The sequence below is a fragment of the Choloepus didactylus genome, chromosome 13, assembly GCF_015220235.1.
Source record: "Choloepus didactylus isolate mChoDid1 chromosome 13, mChoDid1.pri, whole genome shotgun sequence".
Lineage (NCBI taxonomy): Eukaryota > Metazoa > Chordata > Mammalia > Pilosa > Megalonychidae > Choloepus > Choloepus didactylus.
The window spans coordinates 77,961,064-77,988,822 of NC_051319.1; the positions used below are offsets into that span (position 1 = coordinate 77,961,064).

At 37.8% G+C, this 27,759-nt stretch overlaps 1 protein-coding gene across 5 annotated transcripts in view; it reads left to right on the plus strand.

The window, feature by feature from the left end:
* The first annotated feature begins 2,153 nt into the window (after positions 1-2,153).
* The window catches only part of C13H5orf24 (chromosome 13 C5orf24 homolog), a 30,102-nt gene continuing 4,496 nt past the window's right edge, over positions 2,154-27,759 (plus strand). The window contains exons 1-4 of one of the 5 annotated variants that reach the window (XM_037801181.1): positions 2,154-2,393; positions 14,043-14,472; positions 16,136-16,209; positions 17,296-18,483. In XM_037801181.1, the coding sequence (XP_037657109.1) occupies positions 14,046-14,472; positions 16,136-16,176 (468 nt within the window). In that variant the 5' untranslated portion in view covers positions 2,154-2,393; positions 14,043-14,045 and the 3' untranslated portion in view covers positions 16,177-16,209; positions 17,296-18,483. Of the gene's footprint in view, positions 2,394-14,042; positions 18,484-27,759 lie in introns of those variants that run through there. The other 4 variants (XR_005211361.1, XM_037801180.1, XM_037801179.1 and 1 more) reach the window with 4 other exon arrangements.

Below are 27,759 nucleotides of genomic sequence, written 5' to 3' on the forward strand. Positions count from 1 at the left end.
GAAGCTTGAATGTGAATTTTGAACATTTTTCGTAATTTTTAGGAGAGAATAATATTAAAGTCTTAAGTATAGTGAGCCTAGAGAAAGTTAAGGAAGAACTTGATAGCTGTCTTCACAACCTGAAGGGATGTCACATTTCCAACCTATGTTTCCAAGTCCTCTCACCTCCAAGAGTTGCTCTTCCTTTTAACAGTATCAAAATAATCACAATTAGTGTCTAACCCCATTACTTTGGAAATCTAGGACCCTCTTCAAGTGCCCCTGCAGTTCCCAGGGAATGTTTCCCTTCTCTCAGGTTTTCTGAAGTGCTGCCCATCCCAACCCTCACCTTGTCACTTTCTGGTTACCTCTAACAATTTCATTGCTTCTCTCTGAGGCTAATTTCCTCTGCTTTACTTAAACCTCCACATCATCAGTCTGGCCCTTCCTTGTTCCCTTCCCCAATGTAATGATAGCCTGTAATGTAACAAACTTTTCTGAAGACTAGAAGATCTCATAAAGGAATTAGTGTGATAAAACCTGAAATTCTATGTGATACTTCTCCTTAAGTCCGTTTTCTGTCGATTCTTACAGGGAGTCTTCTCTCCTGGCATTTTCTCTTAATCCCCTAATGCAGAGAGGGAATACAAGCACAGTCTACAAGACTACCCTCACTTCTTACATCAATTGCAAGTTCAGGAGTCCCCAAGACCACCCATAGTTTTGGTAGTTTGCTAGGACTCACAGAACTCACTACAAGCTGTTACGATTAGTTTATTACAGCTAAAGGATACAGCTTAAAATCAGCAAAGGGAAGAGATGTGTGAGACAAAGTCCAGGAAAGTTCCAAACAGAGTTTCCAGTTGTCTTCTCCCTGTGGAGTAGTGGATACCATTACTTTTCTGGAAATGATGTGACAGTAGGCACAGGGCATTGCCAGTCATGGAACTCAACTGAACATCAATGTCCAGAGTTTTTACTGGGGTTCTAACACATAGGCAATGGTTGTCTGCCCATGTGGCTGGTCATACTTTCCAGCTTCTCAGGAGCTCAAGTGATACCAAGTGACTTGAAGCCCCCCTCCTGAATCACAGTGTTTGACTACCTGGAGTGACCCAAGGCCTGAGGTAAGAGACAACACTTCTAATCAGTCATGGCATTCCAAGGGTTTAGAGATTACCGCCAGAAGCTGAATTCAAAGGCCTGTTCTCCCTTTGGGCAAGGTTAAATTCTTTACCACACCTGCCCTACTGCTGAGCAGTTGGGCCTGCTTTACTCCCCAATTTTTTAGATATCTCTCCTATATTATCTCAATTCCCCTAGCTTTTTGCCAGAAGGAAGAAATCCCTTATCTGATTTTTTCCAGGATATGCTAGATTATGCTGCAGTAACAACCCAAAATCCCAGTAGTTTTAAGACTGAAACTTTTTTTTTTTTTTTCATTTGTACTAAATATCCATCCTGTGTTGGGGAATTGGGTTCTCTGCTCCGCATGTTTTTTACTGCAGGATCCAGGCTGACAGGCCCCAACATTTGGAGTATTACAATCTTAGTGGCAGAGAAAATGTCTTGAAGGAAGGACTGGAGAAACTAATTCTTTCTGCTAGTGGCTTTGTATGGAATGATTGATATGCCAGAAATCTCAATAAATACATTAAAAGCATCCCATCCCTTTCAGTGGTGGTGGAATGAATAACGTGATTCTAAGGAGACAGTGCATAAGAAAACTTAATGTCCCACGAAATGAGGCTTTCACTTGATATGCCAGAGGGTCTCACACTCCATATTAGAATACTCCCTATTTTATTTGCAGGTGGAGATCTCATCCCAACCATCCATAAGCAGCTTTGAAGGCAGCACCTAGCAAGAGGCATTAATTTTTTTGCCAACCGCGATTAAATGCAGTCTCTGAAACGAAACTATTGGGTTTAAATTCTGACCCTTATTAGTACTGCAGTCAGAGAAATGAAGTCAATAGTAGTTCCGACATCAAAGAGTTGTGAAGATCAATGCCCTCTTTGGTGGCTCCCTACAACACAGAAGCAGCAAAACGCCCACACTAAAGCCCGTGCTGCTCAGGCCTAAGCTCGCCTCCTATCCCGTTCTCGCGATGCGTGTGTGCGTGCGTGTGCAAGCGCGGTTCTCGCGAGCTCGCGCACGCCGCTCCTCGCAGTACGAGGCTTTGCTGGCCTCTTCCTCCTGTGTTCCAGGCGGGACCCTGAGCGGTGGCCGCGGACGGAGGTGGAAGCCAGCATCTGCCTCCCTGCTGCCGCGCTCGCTGCCTGCCCCTCTGCCTTGGACTCTTCTCCCCGCTGTGCAGGCAGCGAGCTGGGGAGGGAGCGGCGCCAGCGTGAGGTTGCCAGCGGATGGGAAGCCCCTGGACACGCTGAGGGGCCGGGCCACCAGCGGCTGAGGTAGGTGGGCGAGCGCAGGTTAGTCAGCCTGGCCCCGAGCACAGTCGGGGCGGCGGGCGCTTGTGAAGAGGACAAGGAGACGGCGAGAACGAGGCATGCTTAGTTGGTTGAGGAGAGGTCTCCGACGGGTGTCTGAGGAGGGACTCTGGCCTAGCCCGGAACGTGAGAGGTGCTCCGGACGTAGCCTGCTGTTCACTTGGTGTGGAGCCATTACTGGGGGAAAATTCCTCCTGAGGCAGGGAGGGGGATGGGTCACCCTTTCTTTCTTTAAGAGGTCAAAATCAGCAATCCCCTCTACCCCTTTTGAATAAAAGCCTCCTGGCTTTGAAATTGGTGTCTAGATGGAGTGACCTATTGACTTCTACATCTACAGCTGGCGGAACTCCAAGCGGACGAACAGAGAGCTGTGGATTTTGATTTTTGGAGGGTACACTACCTTTTCTCTAATTTGGGCGTCTGTCTTCTGCAAACTTGTTAGGGCTGATGTATTAATAATCGCTTTCAGGCACAACAGGGTAATAGATGTTTAAATGCCTCATATCAAATCGGGATTCTACCACCGAGGAAACTGCCGTGGGGTAATTAAGGAATAGAAAGAAGACAAAGAAGACCGTTATTTATTTTCTATCCTTGTATCAAAACTTTCCGTGGTAGGGCAGGGTTCAGAGCGACTGATATTTGTTTTAGCCTTTGCTGAATAGACTTAGAGAGAGATAAAGGTTGGTCACAAATGGACATTTCATTTAAAATTATAAAATTGTGTATGATTATATATAATATTTAAACAGATGACCTGAAATAAATCTTTTTGGGAATTATGTGATGTTTGATTTTTGGAAGAAGAGCAGAACTTGGGTTTCTTGAAAGGAGGGTTTCCCCATGTTCAGAAAGCTTCATGAATGCTTGTTGAAGTTACTAAAAATAGTTATATTTCTTTATGTTGACAGTAATGACTGTCACATTGAAGAGAAGGGAAAGGAATGGTTTCATAAAGAATGGCCTCCCTAGATTTTAGGGGTTAAACACACAAAGCAAAACAACTTGCCGGATTGCAAGTTTTAGGTATGCTTTAAAAATTCCAGTTTCGTTACAGTTAATACATGTAGAAGCTCTTAGTTGACTCCTTTACATTTAGTGAATCATATTAAAGGACGATCTTTAAACTTTGGTGGTCTACACAGTCAGTTCTGTAACGCTTGCTTCCATTCAGTCAAGACTTTCTAGAAGTCTAGTATTCATTCTGATTTTCTTCTCAAGAAGTGTGGCCTGCCTGTTTTCAGTGAAATCTGTACTATAGTATGGGTACAGAGTCTTTAAGAATATAGTTAACTGGCAAGCCTTGAAGTGGGAGAAAGAAGGCATTGTTAAGTGTAGGGTTAATAGCTTGTGTATGCAAATACTGCATATAAACTGATATATATCAAGTGTATGATGGTTTTGCATGCAAGGATCTGATGGTGCTGATTCCCATCTTAAGTATGAACGTGAAAAAGGATTGGTTTTAGCTTTGTTTACTTTTTTAGTTAAGTGTTTACATGGGTATTTGTCCTAGTAAATTCCTTGTCCAGTTTGTTAATCAGTTATTAAGTAAACAAAATACTGTACTGATGTCTTGGCAGAAACAGGGAAGGAAAATGGAACATATAAAACCTGCCTTTTAGAAACATTCTTTAAGTCAATGTCTCATTTATTCCTGTCTGTTTTGTGTCCCAGTGTTTGGAATAGTGTTTTGCATGCAGTTGGCCCTCAATTAATGGGAGCCATGTCAGAAGCAAATTAACAGAATACAAACCGAATAAAAGAATTCCATAAAAGATGAAAGGAATTGGAGATGGGTGCACTTTTTGTTTTTAAATTGATGGTCTAATTTTTTTAATGGTGTATTTTTTTTTTTCCAATGTGGGTTGGTATCTGAGTAAAGGACATATGGCAGCATCTTGCCTTTGAAAGCCCAATGTAATGGAAGCTAAGATGCTTCATAAACTGAGTGCGAGTAGATCATGAATGTTCTGATATATTGAGAATATGCAGTAAGAGAAGTAAAGTTCATAGAGAAGGTTTTTATTAGTTAGTAATGGTAACTGAAAGCACATGAACTATAAAGCACTGAAGCAAATTGTAGGAAGAAACATTTTCTCTCTTTACTGGCAGCCCTACCTGTTGAAGCCTTTTAATACTACAGCTTTCCAAGCTTATTGCCTGGAGCATAGAAAATGCTCAAAAACTATTCTAGCTAGTAATAATCAATATTATTATTATATATTATATAATTATATAATTATCCTTATATATCCTTGGGGAATGAGTGAAGAATTACTCCTTTTAGCATCTGTATTTAGCCCAGTCTTGTTTTATGTTCTTGTCTATAAGGCTGCTATGAACAAGTAGCTTCTCACTGTAGATGTTTTTCCTTCATAGGTAAGGCTTTAAGCCAACTGGGCAACAGCTTTGTATCTGTCGATTCTCAGTGAATATTTAGGAATTTAACAGAATTCTGTGACTTGATTCCCATTTCCTTTTGCTTTTATAAACTGAAATAAGTTTACAGTGGTTTGGGTTCACATTAATTATCTGTTCTTGGCTTCTGGGAGTACCTATTTTCATAACTGAGGTCCTGGTGAAATTACCCTTTATGAAGGGTACAGACCTTAGTATACATTTGTGATTCCTTTTCTCAATCTGAATTGGAACCCATGTCTTTATCTCTCTAACCTCATTGCAATATAATACTGCAGTCTCTATAAACTTTCATTTCCTGTGTGTCAAAATGACATGTCTATTTAGGGCTAGCTTGTTATGATGGTGGTTTTAATACATTCTTTATAAAGAAGGGAAAACTCACAGGAATGTCCTTACAGACGAAACAGAACCTTTGGTCTGTTGGTTAAGAAGTCACAGAGCTCCCATAAGGAAAAAGATCTATAACATATTTATAATCAAGGGAGCAAGCAATGTTAAACATTCAACCTTTTGTCTTGATAACCACACCTTCAAAACAGGAGGCATTTTTTATAGGTGTTATCCATATTTTTGCAATATAAGTCTCAGCTGTTTGTATAAGTGCTCATTTATTTTATGTAACAGAAACCTTTTTTTTTTTTTTTACTTTGTATTGTTACTGACTTCTCTTTAGATAGCTCAGTTTGAAAGGAGTCAGTACCTTGGGCCAAGAGAGTATGTTCTTTGTTTGGCACATTACATCTTTTTTTTTTTTTTTTTTTTTAATCATCATTTTATTGAGATATATTCACATACCACGCAGTCATACAAAACAAATTGTACTTTCGATTGTTTACAGTACCATTACATAGTTGTACATTCATCACCTAAATCAATCCCTGACACCTTCATTAGCACACACACAAAAATAACAAGAATAATAATTAGAGTGAAAAAGAGCAATTGAAGTAAAAAAGAACACTGGGTACCTTTGTCTGTTTGTTTGCTTCCCCTACTTTTCTACACATCCATCCATAAACTAGACAAAGTGGAGTTTGGTCCTTATGGCATTCCCAATCCCACTGTCACCCCTCATAAGCTACATTTTTATACAACTGTCTTCGAGATTCATGGGTTCTGGGTTGTAGTTTAATAGTTTCAGGTATCCACCACCAGCTACCCCAATTCTTTAGAACCTAAAAAGGTTGTCTAAAGTGTGCGTAAGAGTGCCCACCAGAGTGATCTCTCGGCTCGTTTTGGAGTCTCTCTGCCACTGAAGCTTATTTCATTTCCTTTCACATCCCCCTTTTGGTCAAGAAGATGTTCTCCATCCCACGATGCCGGGTCTACATTCCTCCCCGGGAGTCATATTCCACGTTGCCAGGGAGATTCACTTCCCTGGGTGTCTGATCCCACGTAGGGGGGAGGGCAGTGATTTCACCTTTCAAGTTGGCTTAGCCAGAGAGAGAGGGCCACATCTGGGCAACAAAGAGGCATTCAGGAGGAGACTCTTAGGCACAAATACAGGGAGGCCTAGCCTCTCCTTTGCAGCAACCGTCTTCCCAAGGGTAAAACTTATGGTAGAGGGCTCAACCCATCAAACCACCAGTCCCCTATGTCTGTGGTCATGTTAGCAACCATGGAGGTGGGGTAGGCGAATACCCCTGCATTCTCCACAGGCTCCTCAAGGGGGCACTACATCTTTTTTTTTTTTTTTCCTTGTTTGTCTTTTTTCTTTTTTTTTTTTTTTAACTTTCCCTTCTTTTTTAAATCAACTGTATGAAAAAAAAAGTTAAAAAGAAAACAAACATACAATAAAAGAACATTTCAAAGAGACCATAACAAGGGAGTAAGAAAAAGACAACTAACCTAAGATAACTGCTTAACTTCCAACATGTTCCTACTTTACCCCAAGAAAGTTACATAATATAGCAACATTTCAGTGAACTTGTTCCTACTACATCCATCAGAAATTAACAGACCATAGTCATTTCTGGGCATCCCCAGAACGTTAAATAGCTTATCTGTTCTTCTTGGATTATTGTTCCCCCTTCCTTAATTGCTCTCTACTGCTAGTTCCCCTACATTCTACATTATAAACCATTTGTTTTACATTTTTCAAAGTTCACATTAGTGGTAGCATATAATATTTCTCTTTTTGTGCCTGGCTTATTTCGCTCAGCATTATGTCTTCAAGGTTCATCCATGTTGTCATATGTTTCACCAGATCGTTCCTTCTTACTGCCGCGTAGTATTCCATCGTGTGTATATACCACATTTTATTTATCCACTCATCTGTTGAAGGACATTTGGGTTGTTTCCATCTCTTGGCAATTGTGAATAATGCTGCTATGAACATTGGCGTGCAGATATCTGTTCGTGTCACTGCTTTCCGATCTTCCGGGTATATACCGAGAAGTGCAATCGCTGGATCGAATGGTAGCTCTATATCTAGTTTTCTAAGGAACTGCCAGACTGACTTCCAGAGTGGCTGAACCATTATACAGTCCCACCAACAATGAATAAGTGTTCCAATTTCTCCACATCCCCTCCAGCATTTGTAGTTTCCTGTTTGTTTAATGGCAGCCATTCTAACCGGTGTTAGATGGTATCTCATTGTGGTCTTAATTTGCATCTCTCTAATAGCTAGTGAAGCTGAACATTTTTTCATGTGTTTCTTGGCCATTTGTATTTCCTCTTCAGAGAACTGTCTTTTCATATCTTTTGCCCATTTTATAATTGGGCTGTCTGTACTATTGTCATTGAGTTGTAGGATTTCTTTGTATATGCAAGATATCAGTCTTTTGTCAGATACATGGTTTCCAAAAATTTTTTCCCATTGAGTTGGCTGCCTCTTTACCTTTTTGAGAAATTCCTTTGAGGTGCAGAAACTTCTAAGCTTGAGGAGTTCCCATTTATCTATTTTCTCTTTTGTTGCTTGTGCTTTGGGTGTAAAGTCTAGGAAGTGGCCTCCTAATACAAGGTCTTGAAGATGTTTTCCTACATTATCTTCTAGGAGTTTTATGGTACTTTCTTTTATATTGAGATCTTTCGTCCATTTTGAGTTAATTTTTGTGTAGGGGGTGAGGTAGGGGTCCTCTTTCATTCTTTTGGATATGGATATCCAACTCTCCCAGCCCCATTTGTTGAAAAGACCATTATGGCTCAGTTCGGTGACTTTGGGGGCCTTATCAAAGATCAGTCGGCCATAGATCTGAGGGTCTATCTCTGAATTCTCAATTCGATTCCATTGATCTATATGTCTATCTTTGTGCCAGTACCATGCTGTTTTGGCAACTGTGGCTTTATAATAAGCTTCAAAGTCAGGGAGTGTAAGTCCTCCCACTTCGTTTTTCTTTTTTAGAGTGTCTTTAGCAATTCGAGGCATCTTCCCTTTCCAAATAAATTTGATAACTAGCTTTTCCAAGTCTGCAAAGTAGGTTGTTGGAATTTTGATTGGGATTGCATTGAATCTGTAGATGAGTTTGGGTAGAATTGACATCTTAATGACATTTAGCCTTCCTATCCATGAACATGGAATATTTTTCCATCTTTTAAGGTCCCCTTCTATTTCTTTTAGTAGAGTTATGTAGTTTTCTTTGTATAGGTCTTTTACATCTTTGGTTAAGTTTATTCCTAGGTACTTGATTTTTTTAGTTGCTATTGAAAATGGTATCTTTTTCTTGAGTGTCTCTTCAGTTTGTTCATTTCTAGCATATAGAAACATTACTGACTTATGTGCATTAATCTTGTATCCCGCTACTTTGCTAAATTTGTTTATTAGCTCTAGTAGGTGTATCGTTGATTTCTCAGGGTTTTCTAAATATAAGATCATATCATCTGCAAACAATGACAGTTTTACTTCTTCTTTTCCAATTTGGATGCCTTTTATTTCTTTGTCTTGCCGGATTGCCCTGGCTAGCACTTCCAGCACAATGTTGAATAACAGTGGTGACAGCGGGCATCCTTGTCTTGTTCCTGATCTTAGAGGGAAGGCTTTCAGTCTCTCACCATTGAGTACTATGCTGGCTGTGGGTTTTTCATATATGCTCTTTATCATGTTGAGGAAGTTTCCTTCAATTCCTACCTTTTGAAGTGTTTTTATCAAAAAGGGATGTTGGATTTTGTCAAATGCTTTTTCAGCATCTATTGAGATGATCAATTGATTTTTCCCTTTCGAGTTTTTAATGTGTTGTAATACATTGATTGTTTTTCTTATGTTGAACCATCCTTGCATGCCTGGAATGAACCCCACTTGGTCATGGTGTATGATTTTTTTAATGTGTCTTTGGATTCGATTTGCAAGTATTTTGTTGAGGATTTTTGCATCTATATTCATTAGGGAGATTGGCCGGTAGTTTTCCTTTTTTGTAGCATCTTTGCCTGGTTTTGGTATTAGATTGATGTTAGCTTCATAAAATGAGTTAGGTAGTGTTCCATTTTTTTCAATGTTTTGAAAGAGTTTGAGTAAGATTGGTGTCAGTTCTTTCTGGAAAGTTTGGTAGAATTCCCCTGTGAAGCCATCTGGCCCTGGGCATTTATTTGTGGGAAGATTTTTGATGACTGATTGGATCTCTTTGCTTGTGATGGGTTGGTTGAGGTCTTCTATTTCTTCTCTGGTCAGTCTAGGTTGTTCATATGTTTCCAGGAAATTGTCCATTTCTTCTACATTATCCAGTTTGTTGCCATACAGTTGTTCATAATATCCTCTTATAATTTTTTTAATTTCTTCAGGATCTGCAGTTATGTCACCTTTTTCGTTCATTATTTTGTTTATATGGGTTTTCTCTCTTTTTGATTTTGTCAGTCTAGCTAGGGGCTTGTCAATCTTGTTGATCTTCTCAAAGAACCAACTTTTGGTGATATTTATCCTGTCTATTGTTTTTTTGTTCTCTATGTCATTTATTTCTGCTTTAATCCTTGTTATTTCTTTTCTTGTACTTGGTTTAGGATTGGTTTGCTGTTCATTTTCTAGCTTCTTCAGTTGATCCATTAGTTCTTTGATTTTGGCTCTTTCTTCCTTTTTAATATATGCGTTTAGTGCTATAAATTTCCCCCTTAGCACTGCTTTTGCTGCATCCCATAGGTTTTGGTATGTTGTGTTCTCATTTTCATTCGTCTCTATATATTTAGCAATTTCTCTTGCTATTTCTTCTTTAACCCACTGATTGTTTAGGAGTGTGTTGTTTAACCTCCAGGTATTTGTGAATTTTCTAAGTCTCTGATGGTTATTGACTTCTAATTGTATTCCATTGTGGTCAGAGAATGTGCTTTGAATAATTTCAATCTTTTTAAATTTATTGAGGCTTGTTTTATGTCCCAGCATATGATCTATTCTGGAGAAAGTTCCGTGAGCACTAGAAAAGTATGTGTATCCTGGTGATTTGGGATGTAATGTCCTGTAGATGTCTGTTAAATCTAAATCATTTATCAGATTGTTTAGGTTTTCAATTTCCTTATTGGTCTTCTGTCTGGTTGATCTATCTATAGGAGAGAGTGATGTGTTGAAGCCTCCCACAATTATTGTGGAAACATCAATTGCTTCCTTTAGTTTTGCCAATGTTTCTCTCATGTATTTTGTGGCACCTTGATTGGGTGCATAGACATTTACGATTGTTATTTCTTCTTGCTGAATTGCCCCTTTTATTAGTATGTAGTGGCCTTCTTTGTCTCTCAAAACATCCCTGCATTTGAAGTCTATTTTATCTGAGATTAATATTGCTACACCTGCTTTCTTTTGGCTGTAGCTTGCATGAAATATTTTTTTCCATCCTTTCACTTTCAGTTTCTTTGTGTCCCTGTGTCTAAGATGAGTCTCTTGTATGCAACATATTGATGGTTCATTTTTTTTGATCCATTCTGCGAATCTATATCTTTTAATTGGGGAGTTTAATCCATTTACATTCAACGTTAAAACCGTGAAGGCATTTCTTGAATCGGCCATCTTATCCTTTGGATTATGTTTGCCATATTTTTCCCTCTCTATATTAATATCCTTTATTGTACCCATACCGAATCTCTTTAGTACTGAACCTTTCTCCAAGTCTCTCTGTCCTGTCTTTGTTTCTCTGTCTGTAGGGCTCCCTTTAGTATCTCCAGTAGGGCAGGTCTCTTGTTAGCAAATTCTCTCAGCATTTCTTTGTCTGTGAAAAATTTAAGCTCTCCCTCAAATTTGAAGGAGAGCTTTGCTGGATAAAGTATTCTTGGCTGGAAATTCCTCTCACTCAGAATTTTAAATATATCGTGCCACTGCCTTCTTGCCTCCATGGTGGCTGCTGAGTAGTCACTACTTAGTCTTATGCTGTTTCCTTTGTATGTGGTGAATTGCTTTTCTCTTGCTGCTTTCAGAACTTGCTCCTTCTCTTCTATGTTTGACAGTGTGATCAGTATATGTCTCGGAGTGGGTTTTTTTGGATTTATTCTATTTGGAGTTCGCTGAGCATTTATGATTTGTGTATTTATGTTGTTTAGAAGATTTGGGAAGTTTTCCCCAACAATTTCTTTGAATACCCTTCCTAGACCTTTACCCTTTTCTTCCCCTTCTGGGACACCAATGAGTCTTATATTCGGACGTTTCATATTATCTATCATATCCCTGAGGTCCATTTCGAGTTTTTCAATTTTTTTCCCCATTCTTTCTTTTATGCTTTCATTTTCCATTCTGTCATCTTCCAGGTCACTGATTCGTTGTTCAACTTCCTCTAGTCTTGTACTATGAGTGTCCAGAATCTTTTTAATTTGGTCAACAGTTTCTTTAATTTCCATAAGATCATCCATTTTTTTATTTAGTCTTGCAATGTCTTCTTTATGCTCTTCTAGGGTCTTCTTGATTTCCTTCATATCCCGTACTATGGTCTCATTGTTCATCTTTAGTTCTTTGAGTAGCTGCTCTAGGTGCTGTGTCTCTTCTGGTCTTTTGATTTGGGTGCTTGGGCTTGGGTTATCCATATCGTCTGTTTTTTTCATATGCTTTATAATTTTCTGTTGTTTTTGGCCTCGTGGCATTTGCTGAACTTGATAGGGTTCTTTTAGGGTTTGTAGACCAGTTGAAGTCCTTATCTCTAATTTATCAGATCTACAGCTTCGTGGAGTACACTTTCTCTAACTAACCAGCAGGTGGCGTCCACGAGCCACCTGTTCTCCACAAGCCAGTTCTCCCCTGCTTAGCCTTTTTGGTGAGTGGGGGAGTGAGTCTTGTGGGGCCCAATTGGTGTACCAAGCTTGCGTGTGTAGTTGGTGTTGCCTGCCCTGTATGTGGGGTGTGTTTCTGGGCAGTCGGGGAGGGGGGGTGGCCCTAACAATCAAATCTCCCTGATGATCCTAGAGTTTTAAAGCTGCTGCAATAGTCTAATCCTTCAGTTCAGTCCTGCCACAGTTTGTCTCTGCCACTGACCCACAAGTCTTTGGTATTGGCGTATGGCTCCTGAGACTTGCAAGTGGGCCCCTCTTCCAGGCTGTGCACCCCGGGTCCTCTGTTGAGGGATGACTGTGCTATGTCACAGGTGAGTGCCGTCCCCCCAGGGCAGTTCTGGGCTGCTGGGCTGTGTTGGGAGGCTCCCAGTCTGCTCAAATGATGGCTGAATGGGGCTCTGTTAATTCACACTGCTCCCCCTTCCCAGCTCTGGGACATTCAGCTGAGGTTGCAGGGAAGGCTAATGTCCACGCCAAGTTTTGTGGTGTGTGCCTGTTATTTGAAGCACTTCCGTCACACTGGGTTGTCTGGGGCAGCTCTGGGCTATGGGGCTGGCGATGGGCAGGAGTGTTTCCTGTCCACCAGGATGGTGGCTGTGAGCGGACACCCCCCTTTTCTTGGGAAGTTGTGTTGTTTAGTGAATTTTCTCAGCCACTGGATTATTGCCTTTTGTCTCAGAGCTCTCTTAGTTCTGCTCTTGACTTGACGTGCCCAAATTTCAATTCTTTGAAGCTTTCTGTATTGAGCTTCTTAGAGTAATTGTTTTAGAAAAAGCAAAAAGGATTTAAAAAAAAAAAACAAAAAAAAAAACAAAAAAAAAACGGCCCTCCTCAGAGATCTAATGGGTTATTGAAATGCTAATAGACAAAGCAACCAGGGCCATTAAGGAAAGGTGCACAGGGCAGAGAGATCAGCTTTTCTTCGGGATTTGCATATGCGCCTCAAGGCCTGATCTCCGCCCTTCCCCTTTCTGTGTTCACCAGAACTCCAAAAATCCCTGCTTTTATTTTGGAGTTTTTCGTGTTGTTTTTTTCCTATGCCTGTCTCCTCTCTGCTGGGCTGGCTGCTCTCAGAGTCTCTGGTGTCTGGTCTCAGTCTATCTATGGTTGGAGTTTGAATCAGTAGAATGAGTTTCCGATAAGAGCAGCCACTGCAATTCTCCCTTCTCCTTCCCGGAGCTGACAGCCCCTCCTCCCCCGGGACTGAGCCTGGCAGGGAGGGGCGCGGGTCCCCTGGCCGCAAAAACTTACAGATTTCGCTGATCTCAGCAGTTCCACGTTTTCATGAGTTTTGTATGAAGTATGCCCAAAGACAGATTGCTCTGTGGTGTCCAGTCCACGCAGTTCCTGGCTTTTTACCTACTTTCCTGGAGGAGTAACTAAAACATACAGCTCACCAGTCTGCCATCTTGTCCCGCCTCCTCTACATCTTTTGTAAGGTGTAACATATACTCAGGGTTCTGTATAAATAATAAATTATAATAATGATGAGGAAGTGTTGGCCTTGTGGAAACTGATCAGGTCAGAAGTAGTACATGTATGAAATTAAAAAAAAGACCAAAGCGAGGCATTTTAAGAATATTAGACAAATGGAAAAAAGAATCATGTTAGTAGAGTTCTTGTCTTTACTGATATCCTTCTGGGATTTAGTAATCTGGAATTAAAAAAAGCCTACAAAATATAACAAATTAACTTTATTCCTGTATACTTTTCCAGTTCCTAAGCAGAAAACAGTATAGCTACTAAACCAGTATTGCAGTTGCATTATCTTGTATGGTTTTTGTCCTTACCCATGATTAAATTGAGAAAAACAAGTATCTTTGAGTCTGCAGATGTGTTCATTTATTAAGTGGTCTGGAGTCCTCCCTGTCAATCTGATTTTAAGTGCCTACATACTTGTTGGGAGATAGACTATTTTCTCAATGAATACCGTCATAAATATATATTTGTGTGTGTATGTGTATAATACAGATATTTTTTTATATATATTTATGCATATTTGTCTTTTATTTTTGGTAGAAAATGATGCATCCTGTTGCCAGCAGCAATCCAGCTTTCTGTGGGCCTGGCAAGCCTTCCTGCCTCAATGAAGATGCCATGAGAGCTGCTGATCAGTTTGACATATATTCCTCCCAGCCAAGCAAATACAGCCACACAGTGAGCCACAAACTGATGGTTTGTCAGAGGCAAGACCCATTAAATGAAACACACTTGCAGACTACAAGTGGCAGAAGCATAGAGATAAAAGATGAACTAAAGAAAAAGAAAAATCTCAACCGATCTGGTAAGCGTGGCCGGCCTTCGGGAACCACCAAATCAGCGGGATACCGGACCAGCACAGGGAGACCCCTGGGAACCACCAAAGCGGCTGGATTTAAGACAAGTCCAGGCAGACCTTTGGGTACAACTAAAGCCGCAGGATACAAAGTCAGCCCAGGGAGACCTCCAGGTAGCATTAAAGCTCGATCCCGTCCTGCCGATCTTGGTTATGGCTGTGGCACTGCTGCTTTTCCTTACCCTATGATGCATGGTAGAGCAGTTCACGGGGTAGAGGAAACCAGCAATGAAGTCAAGCCACCCAATGAGTGAGTGAGGCAGGATAGGAGGGCCAGGTTTAGAAGGAAGATTGTGAGTAATTCCAAAGCTTCTTGGTCTTATTTTGACGTACATGATTTTATGGCCTGGGCTTTCCAAATTTACTTTTGTGTTTGATTATTTTTCTGCTTTTGCTCAGAAGCTGCCACATACTGACAGATGCACTCAGGGCATGAGCAGTGGCATTGTATTTGTACATAGGTTAAGTATAACACCTAACTAAATCATTTTTGCTTTTCCTTTAGAGTTATGGTTATGTCTCATGTTTCATTACTATTGTTGGGCCATTCTAAATAGATGCTTTATGCATTAAACAATTGAAACCATTATACCTGACAGTTTGTGAAGTAAGCCTACAATATAATAAAGATACTATCTGGAAGTATTTTTAACTGATGGAGCAAAGCAAATTAATGACCCATGATTACTTGAGGTAAAGGCTGTGTGTTTTGTAACATTTATTTTCATGAGACAGGACACAGATATTTGTATGCTTTGGTATTTACCTAGACTTGCGATGTTAAAAATCTTATTTTTAATGTTCTAGGTTTAAGCAGCTTCTTATTTATTGATCTACATGGCATTAATAGATTTAAGCATTATTCCTAAGAGTATTCTTTAATGTTTACCTTTCAGTAGTTGATAGGTTTTATATTTTTAATTGCCTAAGAGCATATATACCAAACACTGCAAATAATTCATATTTACAAAAAAACAGTATTTTATGAACATTACATTTTATTGAAATACAGTGCATTCTGAGAATAGCATATTTACTATAATAGAAAAAGAAACATTCCTAAGGTTTGCATATAGTTATGGTCACTACCTTTTGCCTTTCATATAGTTAATGAGTTTTAAAACATCATGTTTAACAACATTTATTGGTATTGCTCATTCATTTGGATTTTTTTTTCCTTTGAGAATTTGCCCTATTGCATTAGCACTTATTGTTTTTTCAGGTTTATATCTACCAAAGGACACAAATTTAATGGTGGTCTGTAAAACTGGTATTAACAGAATGCAGTTTCCTGACAGTCAGAACTCAAATATTAACAAATATATAGGAATCCATCTATGCATGAAACATGTAAAAATATGTTGGTTAGTTTAATTACAAATCTACTTGTGGCTCCACTGAGACCACTTCATGTGAAATAGATAGAAAAGAAAAAAAGTATTGGGTGAATATGTATAAGAGGACAGAGGAAAATCTCTTTTTCCCTCTTTCTGAATGTAATATTCCTTGATAATATACATATTATTTATTCTAAGTTTGTTCTAAAGAAAACTATTAGAAACTTTTGGATTTGAAAAAAATTCCACTAAACTGTAAAGTTACAATGTATGTATTGCATTTTAATACCTTTGAGATTATAATATAGATTTGCAGAACCCAAAAGGTTTTAAAACAATTGAAATTTTAAAAGGGTGCATATTGTGTTGTTTGGGCTTGCTCTCAGTTAGTACAAACTCTGATTGCAAATAGATGTCATGTTTCGTACCTTTTTTATCAGGAAAAAAGCAGCAAGCCTTCAGGTGTTCCAGTGATGCCTGACACAGTGAGCTGGACTTTATGCTGCTCTTTACAGTAAGAGGTGTTGCATTGTATGTGGGAACTTTGTGTGCACTGGCATCTAAGACAGTGACCTCAACAATTTTAGCATGGCACAAACCATAGAGAACAATGTTGGATGACTGCATAATCAGTTGTAACATTCTGGCAGCTAAACTGCTACAAGAGTTTCTTCTTGTTGAGGCTTAAAATATAAAATTTTAATAATTTACTCAGAACAGTATAACTTCTGACATACATAAATGCTTACATCTTTTTCATATGCTCATCTATCCACTTTTATTATGTATCTGTCATGTAGCTGTTTCTCAAGATGATGCTGGTTGCTTAAAAATTATTTTTCAAACTAGTTCCAGAAGACAATTGTTTAAATGTTGTACCTTAGAATAATATATGCCATTGTCAAGGAGTTGGTTGCATGTTGTGTTTCATAGTAAGACCATTTGACATTTCCTTTCAATTTATTTTCATTCCTGATTTTGTTACACATACTACATTCATCTTCCTCACTCTCCTCCCACCCCCAGCACATCTACTCCTGTGGTGCTGTGCTGTGTGTCAGAAGATAAAGCAGGTGTATTATTGTATAATGAATTTTGTATACATGAAAATGAGAAGTGAAATCAACTAAAGTACGTATGTTCATAACAGTGTTTGTCAGTATCAGGAGCTATGTACCAGGAAAAAAGGGAAGAATGGCTGCAGTTGTGAATGAATAACATGATTTAGAAACCTGAATCTACTGTTGATGTGAGTGGTTTTCCTGGAGTGTTAGAACTATACACTAGTGAGCATCTCCTGATTCCACTTAATTTTCTCCTTGTAAACAGTTTACTGGTGCCATGCTGAAGAGAAAGACATCTAAGTGATAAAACGAATTAAGTCTTAAAATATTTTTACTTCTATATAATCTAAAAACTACATTGTACATCTTTTGTAACACTGTTTCTTGTGATGATGAACACTGAAATAGCATGTTAAACAACTGCCTATACTTCACAGTCAATTGGGGAAAACTGAACTTTTCTCCCACTGTATGACTGTTCCTTGAAAGGTAAATTGCTAATTTTATACTGTGTAATTCTGTTCTTCACAAAATAGGTTTCGTTATTCTATATTAAAACTTGGTCAGAAAATGATCTGCTATTCAAGTAAGTTTGTTTTACTCTCTTCTTTAAAAAATATCTCTTCTTTAAAAAATATCTTAACATGCCTTATTTATTATTATCATATTAACAAATAATGAGCTAATACATATGAAATTTTCATTTTTTGACAGATATAACCTTGCATAACTAATCTTTAGTATGGGATGATTTTGATACTATCTTTGGAGTTTTGCATTGAATATTTTAAAAATACTGGTACAATGTATTGGAAGAAAACAATAGTATATGGTTAATTTTTAATATTTGGGGACATTTTTAAAATCAGTATTTCAGTTAGATTAAAAAATCTATTTTTAATTTACTTTTTAAAAGAATACCTGTCAAAGTAATATTCATTCCAAACTGATGTTTGTGTGAGTTAACATGCACATTTTTGTGAAATAAGAATTAACTTCTTTGCATTAAAGAGGGAAAAGAAAATCCATTTATTAGGTTAAGGGTAGTCCTTTCAGTGTGATTATAACCACAGTGTATTAGCTGAAGGAAAAAAAAAATCAGACTTCTCCTTTATGTTCTAAGAAGCTTTAAAAGAACAGTCCAAGGAATGCTGATGATAACTGCTACTCTGTTAGTCATTGTCTATATACAGTAAAATTTTAGATCCCTTTATAGTAAAATATAAGAATTCACAACAGTTGTTCAAAACATTTTTTCCCTTGGACATAAAAAAATTTGACTCTATTATATTTTTGTTTTACTGATAGCTTAACTATATGCTATTAAAACTCTAGGATGTATCTAAATCTTTCCTTTGCTTTTTACCCCACCCTCAAGTAGATAAATCTGTGTTTTCCCATATAATATGTTTAATTTTTGGAAATTTTTAATGCTATAGCAAATCAAATGTGTGATTTATAGTAATCAGACCACTTTGATTCTTTAAGTTTTCAGTTTCCTTTTTCCACAGATAATTATGGAGAAATAATTACCAGTTAACTGATATAAGCACGCTGTCCTCTGCTGTAAAAAGTCTGAATAGATACTGTGTATGTTTTTATGTCCATGAACTTGAGCTACTCATGTGCAATTATGTGTATGGGAATGGAGTAGTGTTCATGATTTGTATCTACATCATCATATGGATGTATATTTATTAATAAAGTCATTACTTTAAAACCAACTATGTTTACTATTTTATTTCTTAGCTTAGTATTTTTCAAGTAGGGGAATGGTAAATGGTAAACCTTACTCATGACTGCAGGTCTTGTATTTCTCTTGGGATTTTGCTTTCTGAAATATGCCCCCACTACACTTTTTTTAGTTTTCTTAAAATAGCTATATGTGTATTTGTGTGTGTGTGTAATTTAAAATTTTAACTTGCAAATCTAGTTAAAATCTAGATCTAGTTTTCTTTGAATCTTCTTTCCATTATTAAGCTATGTCAGGCTAATAGTTTCTACTAAAGGTTTATATTTAATTTTAAGTGTGATTGATCCCAAAGGGTTGCTTTAAAAAAATTCACATATGAAACTTTATTTATGTTAACTATAGGGAGAGCAAAATATGCATCTTTTGTAACTTGAATATTTGAGTTATAAAAAGAAAAATACTTTCTCCTAAGTATATGAATATATATGTATTTTAACATATGAACCTTTTTCATATTCTCCAAAGCCTGCAGATCATCTACAACAGAGGCTGGTAAACTATGGCCCACTGCCTATTTTTGTAAATAAAATTTTATTGTAATAGCCAAACCCATATATCTATGCCATATGATACAATGGCAGAGTTCAGTAGTTATATGTGGCCCCCAAGCCTAGAATATTTACTATTCTTTACAGAAAAACTTTGCTGTCCCTTCGTCTAGAAAAATAAATTGGGTTAGGAAAAGCAAATCAAATGTGAAGTTGGATTTCAAAAAATAAGCAAATGGTGGCTTTTTTTTTTTTGCTTTTAGATTAGAAGATATTAAATGTTCTTCAGAATTGCTAAAGTGATTTACTTAAAACATTTTGTGTGTGCCTTTACTGAAATTGTTTAAGTCTTTTCACTTATACATGGGCACGAGCTGTTGGTTAGGTGGACGATTTCTAATCTAGGAAAAGTTCTACACCATGACAGTACTGTACCATTCGTGGATGAAAGCATTAGTTATTGTTCACCAAATGTATTTTTACCACATTTTTCTTTAGCTCTTTAGAGTTTTACACTAAAATACTTTTTTGTTCATTGTAATTATATTTGCCAAAATTCTCATTCTCTGGCAAATGTCTCAGAGCAGATTGGTGTCCTGCTCTGTTGAAAAAGTCATCAAATTGAAGTTCTGTAGGTTGAAGAGAAGGCCGCCTCCCTTTACCACCTAGAATTTATATGTTGAATACTAAAGATCTGTGTCTTTAATGGTGCAAGAATCATGAACAACCCTTAGAAAATAGTTTTATAACAAAAGAGAGCCATGCATTTTGGTACAAATATTTAGAATATGACATTTGTTACTAAGCATTTGAGAGAATGATGGTAGGTCTGCTGCTGCCATACATTTTCTTTTCTTAGCACCCAAAATACTTTTTTTTTCAGGGTTTATAAGGATTTCATCTTTTAGATAAGAGAGGAATTAGATGAGGAAATACCAGTGTTAAGTGAAGACATCTTTGGCCTAGCTTGGTAATTGCTGTTGGTAGAGCTAAGCTCAGGTTGCTTATAAAGAGTGGGGCAAGAGGGATAGTGCTTCCCAGATGAAGAAACACTTGAGTTATGAAGCTTGAACAGAGTTACCAAGAAGAGATGGTAGGGTGAGAATTGAGGGAAAGATTTTCAGTAGGCAGATTTGGAATAATCAGAACCTAACCTGTATTTTTATCACTGAAAGTTTGTATTATCAGACTATCAATAATGTTTATAGATGTACATCACAGATATCTTGTGAAGTAGATGGAAATTTTAATGCCAGATTTCTATAAGGATATTAAAGCAGCAAAAAGGTGAAATAACTTACACAAAGGCCTGTGATAAACTGTTGGCAAATTTAGAATACATTGTAATGTGGCCTTTTTGGTGATACCAATGGAAAGGCCAGCCTTAAAGGGAAGGTATAGCTGCTTCAAAGGTAATACCAACTATAAATTAAAAAAAAAAAAAAAAACACAAACCCCAATTGGGGTGAAAGTATAATAGGGTACAGTAGTAATTTCTTCTTATATCAGTGCTTGACATATAATAAACACTTTACATACTTTATTTCATTAAATCATTGCAGCTTTATTGAACAGTGTGAAAAGAGGTGGACTACTCCTTTTACTAGTAAGAAGACTTGAATCCTTTCGGTGTTAACGACTACACCTAGTAAATGGGAGAGTCAACACGTGAGCCCATGTCTTATCTCAATCCACGCTTGGGATTCTTAACCACTACCTTATACTCAACATTGTAAAAGTGAAAAAAAAAAAGAGAGAGAGACGGGATTCTGCTTTTAGTAGTAGATGTTTTTGTACTGGCTCTGAGATAGGTAAATGTGACAGCAGCAAATTACAGTACATTCATTTAAGTCTCTATGTCACAGGCCATTTACCTAGGGGTTCTGAAGTAGCTCCTTAGCAAGGAGAGTGAAAGAAAGTCTGTTTTGTTTCTGTTTTTTCTGTCATTGGTCTCATTACTTTCTACGACTTTTAGTCCATTCCATTAGGTGTTTATTTCCATATTGGCCCGGTGTGTTTTAAGTGCAGAATCTGCCCATTTTTGTCTTTAATCTGCCTGGTGTTCGTTTGTGACTTATAATAAGCTAGTTTGTGGTATATTGTCCATCATCTGTCCCTTTATCCTTGGGCTAACTTTTCTTAGGATAGGAAGTTATTTGTAGAGTGATAGTCACCCCAGTTGATGCTTTATAGCTGCATGTTACCCACAGTCACCACAGACAGACAGTTCTTTTTCCGTGTCCTCTTTGTATTGTTTTTTCTTGCCTTCATAGTTAACTTGCCACATGACTACAACAAACTAGTTTAGTCTAGTGAAAAGATTTCTGGAATAAATGGTTGAACATGAGTATGCCCACAATGAAATAACATTTAAGCTGAGAACTGAAGGATGAGTAAGAATTTGTGTGGGAAGGAGGGCAGAGACAGAAAAGAACAAAAGCCTGGAAAGCATGACATTCTTTCAATAACAAAAAAATTGTGTATGGTGGTGGTGGTAGTGAATAGGATTGGGAAAGGGAGATAAAATGGACTATATCATAAAAATGTCTTGAAAATCCATCTAAAGAGTTTCTGTTTTCTTCTTTTTTTTATCTTCATTTTATTGAGATATATTCACATACCACGCAGTCATACAAAACAAATCGTACTATCGATTGTTTACAGTACCATTACATAGTTGTACATTCATCACCTAAATCAATCCCTGACACCTTCATTAGCACACACACAAAAATAACAAGAATAATAATTAAAGTGAAAAAGAGCAATTGAAGTAAAAAAGAACACTGGGTACCTTTGTCTGTTTGTTTCCTTCCGCTATTTTTCTACTCATCCATCCATAAACTAGACAAAGTGGAGTGTGGTCCTTATGGCTTTCCCAATCCCATCATCACCCGTCATAAGCTACATTTTTATACAACTGTCTTCGAGATTCATGGGTTCTGGGTTGTAGTTTGATAGTTTCAGGTATCTACCACCAGCTACCCCAATTCTTTGGAACCTAAAAAGGGTTGTCTAAAGTGTGCGTAAGAGTGCCCACCAGAGTGACCTCTCGGCTCCTTTTGGAATCTCTCTGCCACTGAAGCTTATTTCATTTCCTTTCACATCCCCCTTTTGGTCAAGAAGATGTTCTCCGTCCCACGATGCCAGGTCTACATTCCTCCCCGGGAGTCATATTCCACGTTGCCAGGGAGATTCACTCCCCTGGGTGTCTGATCCCACGTAGGGGGGAGGGCAGTGATTTCACCTTTCAAGTTGGCTTAGCCAGAGAGAGAGGGCCACATCTGAGCAACAAAGAGGCATTTGGGAGGAGGCTCTTAGGCACAACCATAGGGAGGCCTAGCCTCTCCTTTGCAGCAACCGTCTTTCCAAGGGTAAAACCTATGGTAGAGGGCTCAACCCATCAAACCACCAGTCCCCTATGTCTGTGGTCATGTTAGCAACCATGGAGGTGGGGTAGGCGAATACCCCTGCATTCTCCACAGGCTCCTCAAGGGGGCACTACATCTTTTTTTTTCCTTGTTTTTCTTTTCTTTTTTTTTTTTTTAACTTTCCCTTCTTTTTTAAATCAACTGTATGAAAAAAAAAGTTAAAAAGAAAACAAACATACAATAAAAGAACATTTCAAAGAGACCATAACAAAGGAGTAAGAAAAAGACAACTAACCTAAGATAACTGCTTAACTTCCAACATGTTCCTACTTTACCCCAAGAAAGTTACATAATATAGCAACATTTCTGTGAACTTGTTCCTACTATATCCATCAGAAATTAATAGACCATAGTCATTCCTGGGCATCCCCAGAACGTTAAATAGCTTATCTGTTCTTCTTGGATTATTGTTCCCCCTTCCTTAATTGCTCTCTACTGCTAGTTCCCCTACATTCTACATTATAAACCATTTGTTTTACATTTTTCAAAGTTCACATTAGTGGTAGCATATATTTCTCTTTTTGTGCCTGGCTTATTTCGCTCAGCATTATGTCTTCAAGGTTCATCCATGCTGTCATATGTTTCACAAGATCATTCCTTCTTACCGCCGTGTAGTATTCCATCGTGTGTATATACATTTTATTTATCCACTCATCTGTTGAAGGACTTTTGGGTTGTTTCCATCTCTTGGCAATTGTGAATAATGCTGCTATGAACATTGGCGTGCAGATATCTGTTCGTGTCACTGCTTTCCGATCTTCCGGGTATATACCGAGAAGTGCAATCGCTGGATCGAATGGTAACTCTATATCTAGTTTTCTAAGGAACTGCCAGACTGACCACCAACAATGAATAAGAGTTCCAATTTCTCCACATCCTCTCCAGCATTTGTAGTTTCCTGTTTGTTTAATGGCAGCAACTCTAATCGGTGTTAGATGGTATCTCATTGTGGTCTTAATTTGCATCTCTCTAATAGCTAGTGAAGCTGAACATCTTTTCTTGTGTTTCTTGGCCATTTGTATTTCCTCTTCAGAGAACTGTCTTTTCATATCTTTTGCCCATTTTATAATTGGGCTGTCTGTACTACTGTCATTGAGTTGTAGGATTTCTTTATATATGCAAGATATCAGTCTTTTGTCAGATACATGGTTTCCAAAATTTTTTTCCCATTGAGTTGGCTGCCTCTTTACCTTTTTGAGAAATTCCTTTCAGCTGCAGAAACTTCTAAGCGTGAAGAGTTCCCATTTATCTATTTTTTCTTTTGTTGCTTGTGCTTTGGGTGTAAAGTCTAGGAAGTGGCCGCCTAATACAAGGTCTTGAAGATGTTTTCCTACATTATCTTCTAGGAGTTTTATGGTACTTTCTTTTATATTGAGATCTTTGGTCCATTTTGAGTTAATTTTTGTGTAGGGGGTGAGGTAGGGGTCCTCTTTCATTCTTTTGGATATGGATATTCAACTCTCCCAGCCCCATTTGTTGAAAAGACCATTATGGCTCAGTTCAGTGACTTTGGGGGCCTTATCAAAGATCAGTCGGCCATAGATCTGAGGGTCTATCTCCGAATTCTCAATTCGATTCCATTGGTCTATATGTCTATCTGTGTGCCAGTACCATGCTGTTTTGGCAACTGTGGCTTTATAATAAGCTTCAAAGTCAGGGAGTGTAAGTCCTCTCACTTCGTTTTTCTTTTTTAGAGTGTCTTTAGCAATTCGAGGCATCTTCCCTTTCCAAATAAATTTGATAACTAGCTTTTCCAAGTCTGCAAAGTAGGTTGTTGGAATTTTGATTGGGATTGCATTGAATCTGTAGATGAGTTTGGGTAGAATTGACATCTTAATGACCTTTAGCCTTCCTATCCATGAACATGGAATATTTTTCCATCTTTTAAGGTCCCCTTCTATTTCTTTTAGTAGAGTTATGTAGTTTTCTTTGTATAGGTCTTTTACATCTTTGGTTAAGTTTATTCCTAGGTACTTGATTTTTTTAGTTGCTATTGAAAATGGTATCTTTTTCTTGAGTGTCTCTTCAGTTTGTTCATTTCTAGCATATAGAAACATTACTGACTTACGTGCATTAATCTTGTATCCCGCTACTTTGCTAAATTTGTTTATTAGCTCTAGTAGCTGTATCGTCGATTTCTCAGGGTTTTCTAGATATAAGATCATATCATCTGCAAACAATGACAGTTTTACTTCTTCTTTTCCAATTTGGATGCCTTTTATTTCTTTGTCTTGCCGGATTGCCCTGGCTAGCACTTCCAGCACAATGTTGAATAACAGTGGTGACAGCGGGCATCCTTGTCTTGTTCCTGATCTTAGAGGGAAGGCTTTCAGTCTCTCACCATTGAGTACTATGCTGGCTGTGGGTTTTTCATATATGCTCTTTATCATGTTGAGGAAGTTTCCTTCAATTCCTACCTTTTGAAGTGTTTTTATCAAAAAGGGATGTTGGATTTTGTCAAATGCTTTTTCAGCATCTATTGAGATGATCAATTGATTTTTCCCTTTCGAGTTTTTAATGTGTTGTAATACATTGATTGTTTTTCTTATGTTGAACCATCCTTGCATGCCTGCAATGAACCCCACTTGGTCATGGTGTATGATTTTTTTAATGTGTCTTTGGATTCGATTTGCAAGTATTTTGTTGAGGATTTTTGCATCTATATTCATTAGGGAGATTGGCCGGTAGTTTTCCTTTTTTGTAGCATCTTTGCCTGGTTTGGGTATTAGATTGATGTTAGCTTCATCAAATGAGTTAGGTAGTATTCCATTTTCTTCAATGTTTTGAAAGAATTTGAGTAAGATTGGTGTCAGTTCTTTCTGGAAAGTTTGGTAGAATTACCCTGTGAAGCCATCTGGCCCTGGGCATTTATTTGTGGGAAGATTTTTGATGACTGATTGGATCTCTTTGCTTGTGATGGGTTGGTTGAGGTCTTCTATTTCTTCCCTGGTCAGTCTAGGTTGTTCATATGTTTCCAGGAAATTGTCCATTTCCTCTACATTATCCAGTTTTTTTTTAGTTTCTTCAGGATCTGCAGTTATGTCACCTTTTTCATTCATTATTTTGTTTATATGGGTCTTCTCTCTTTTTGATTTTGTCAGTCTAGCTAGGGGCTTCTCAATCTTGTTGATCTTCTCAAAGAACCAACTTTTGGTGACATTTATCCTCTCTATTGTTTTTTTTTGTTCTCTATGTCATTTATTTCTGCTTTAATCCTTGTTATTTCTTTTCTTGTACTTGGTTTACGATTGGTTTGCTGTTCATTTTCTAGCTTCTTCTGTTGATCCATTAGTTCTTTGATTTCGGCTCTTTCTTCCTTTTTAATATATGCGTTTAGTGCTATAAATTTCCCCCTTAGCACTGCTTTTGCTGCATCCCATAGGTTTTGGTATGTTGTGTTCTCATTTTCATTCGTCTCTATATATTTATCAATTTCTCTTGCTATTTCTTTGTTAACCCACTGATTGTTTAGGAGTGTGTTGTTTAACCTCCAGGTATTTGTGAATTTTCTAAGTCTCTGATGGTTATTGACTTCTAATTGTATTCCATTGTGGTCAGAGAATGTGCTTTGAATAATTTCAATCTTTTTAAATTTATTGAGGCTTGTTTTATGTCCCAGCATATGATCTATTCTGGAGAAAGTTCCATGAGCACTAGAAAAGTATGTGTATCATGGTGATTTGGGATGTAATGTCCTGTATATGTCTGTTAAATCTAATTCATTTATCAGATTGTTTAGGTTTTCAATTTCCTTATTCATCTTCTGTCTGGTTGATCTATCTATAGAAGAGAGTGATGTGTTGAAGTCTCCCACAATTATTGTGGAAACATCAATTGCTTCCTTTAGTTTTGCCAATGTTTCTCTCATGTATTTTGTGGCACCTTGATTGGGTGCATAGACATTTACGATTGTTATTTCTTCTTGCTGAATTGCCCCTTTTATTAGTATGTAGTGGCTTTCTTTGTCTCTCAAAACATCCCTGCATTTAAAGTCTATTTTATCTGAGATTAATATTGCTACACCTGCTTTCTTTTGGCTGTAGCTTGCATGAAATATTTTTTTCCATCCTTTCACTTTCAGTTTGTGTCCCTGTGTCTAAGATGAGTCTCTTGTATGCAACATATTGATGGTTCATTTTTTTTGATCCATTCTGCGAATCTATATCTTTTAATTGGAGAGTTTAATCCATTTACATTCAACGTTATAACCGTGAAGGCATTTCTTGAATCAGCCATCTTATCCTTTGGTTTATGTTTGTCATATTTTTCTCCTCTGTCTATTAATATCCTTTATTGTACCCATACTGAATCTCTTTAGTACTGAACCTTTCTCCAAGCCTCTCTGTCCTTTCTTTGTTTCTCTGTCTGTAGGGCTCCCTTGAGTATCTCCAGTAGGGCAGGTCTCTTGCTAGCAAATTCTCTCAGCATTTGTTTTTCTGTGAAAAATTTAAGCTCTCCCTCAAATTTGAAGGAGAGCTTTGCTGGATAAAGTATTCTTGGCTGGAAATTTTTCTCACTCAGAATTTTAAATATATCGTGCCACTGCCTTCTCGCCTCCATGGTGGCTGCTGAGTAGTCACTACTTAGTCTTATGCTGTTTCCTTTGTATGTGGTGAATTGCTTTTCTCTTGCTGCTTTCAGAACTTGCTCCTTCTCTTCTGTGTTTGACAGTGTGATCAGTATATGTCTCGGAGTGGGTTTATTTGGATTTATTCTATTTGGAGTTCGCTGAGCATTTATGATTTGTGTATTTATGTTGTTTAGAAGATTTGGGAAGTTTTCCCCAACAATTTCTTTGAATACTCTTCCTAGACCTTTACCCTTTTCTTCCCCTTCTGGGACACCAATGAGTCTTATATTCGGACGTTTCATACTATCTATCATATCCCTGAGGTCCATTTTGATTTTTTCAATTTTTTTCCCCAGTCTTTCTTTTATGCTTTCATTTTCCATTCTGTCATCTTCCAGGTCACTGATTCGTTGTTCAGCTTCCTCTAGTCTTGTACTATGAGTGTCCAGAATCTTTTTAATTTGGTCAACAGTTTCTTTAATTTCCATAAGATCATCCATTTTTTTATTTAGTCTTGCAATGTCTTCTTTATGCTCTTCTAGGGTCTTCTTGATTTCCTTTGTCTCCCGTACTATGGTCTCATTGTTCATCTTTAGTTCTTTGAGTAGCTGCTCTAGGTGCTGTGTCTCTTCTGGTCTTTTGATTTGGGTGCTTGGGCTTGGGTTATCCATATCGTCTGGTTTTTTCATATGCTTTATAATTTTCTGTTGTTTTTGGCCTCGTGGCATTTGCTGAACTTGATAGGGTTCTTTTAGGAT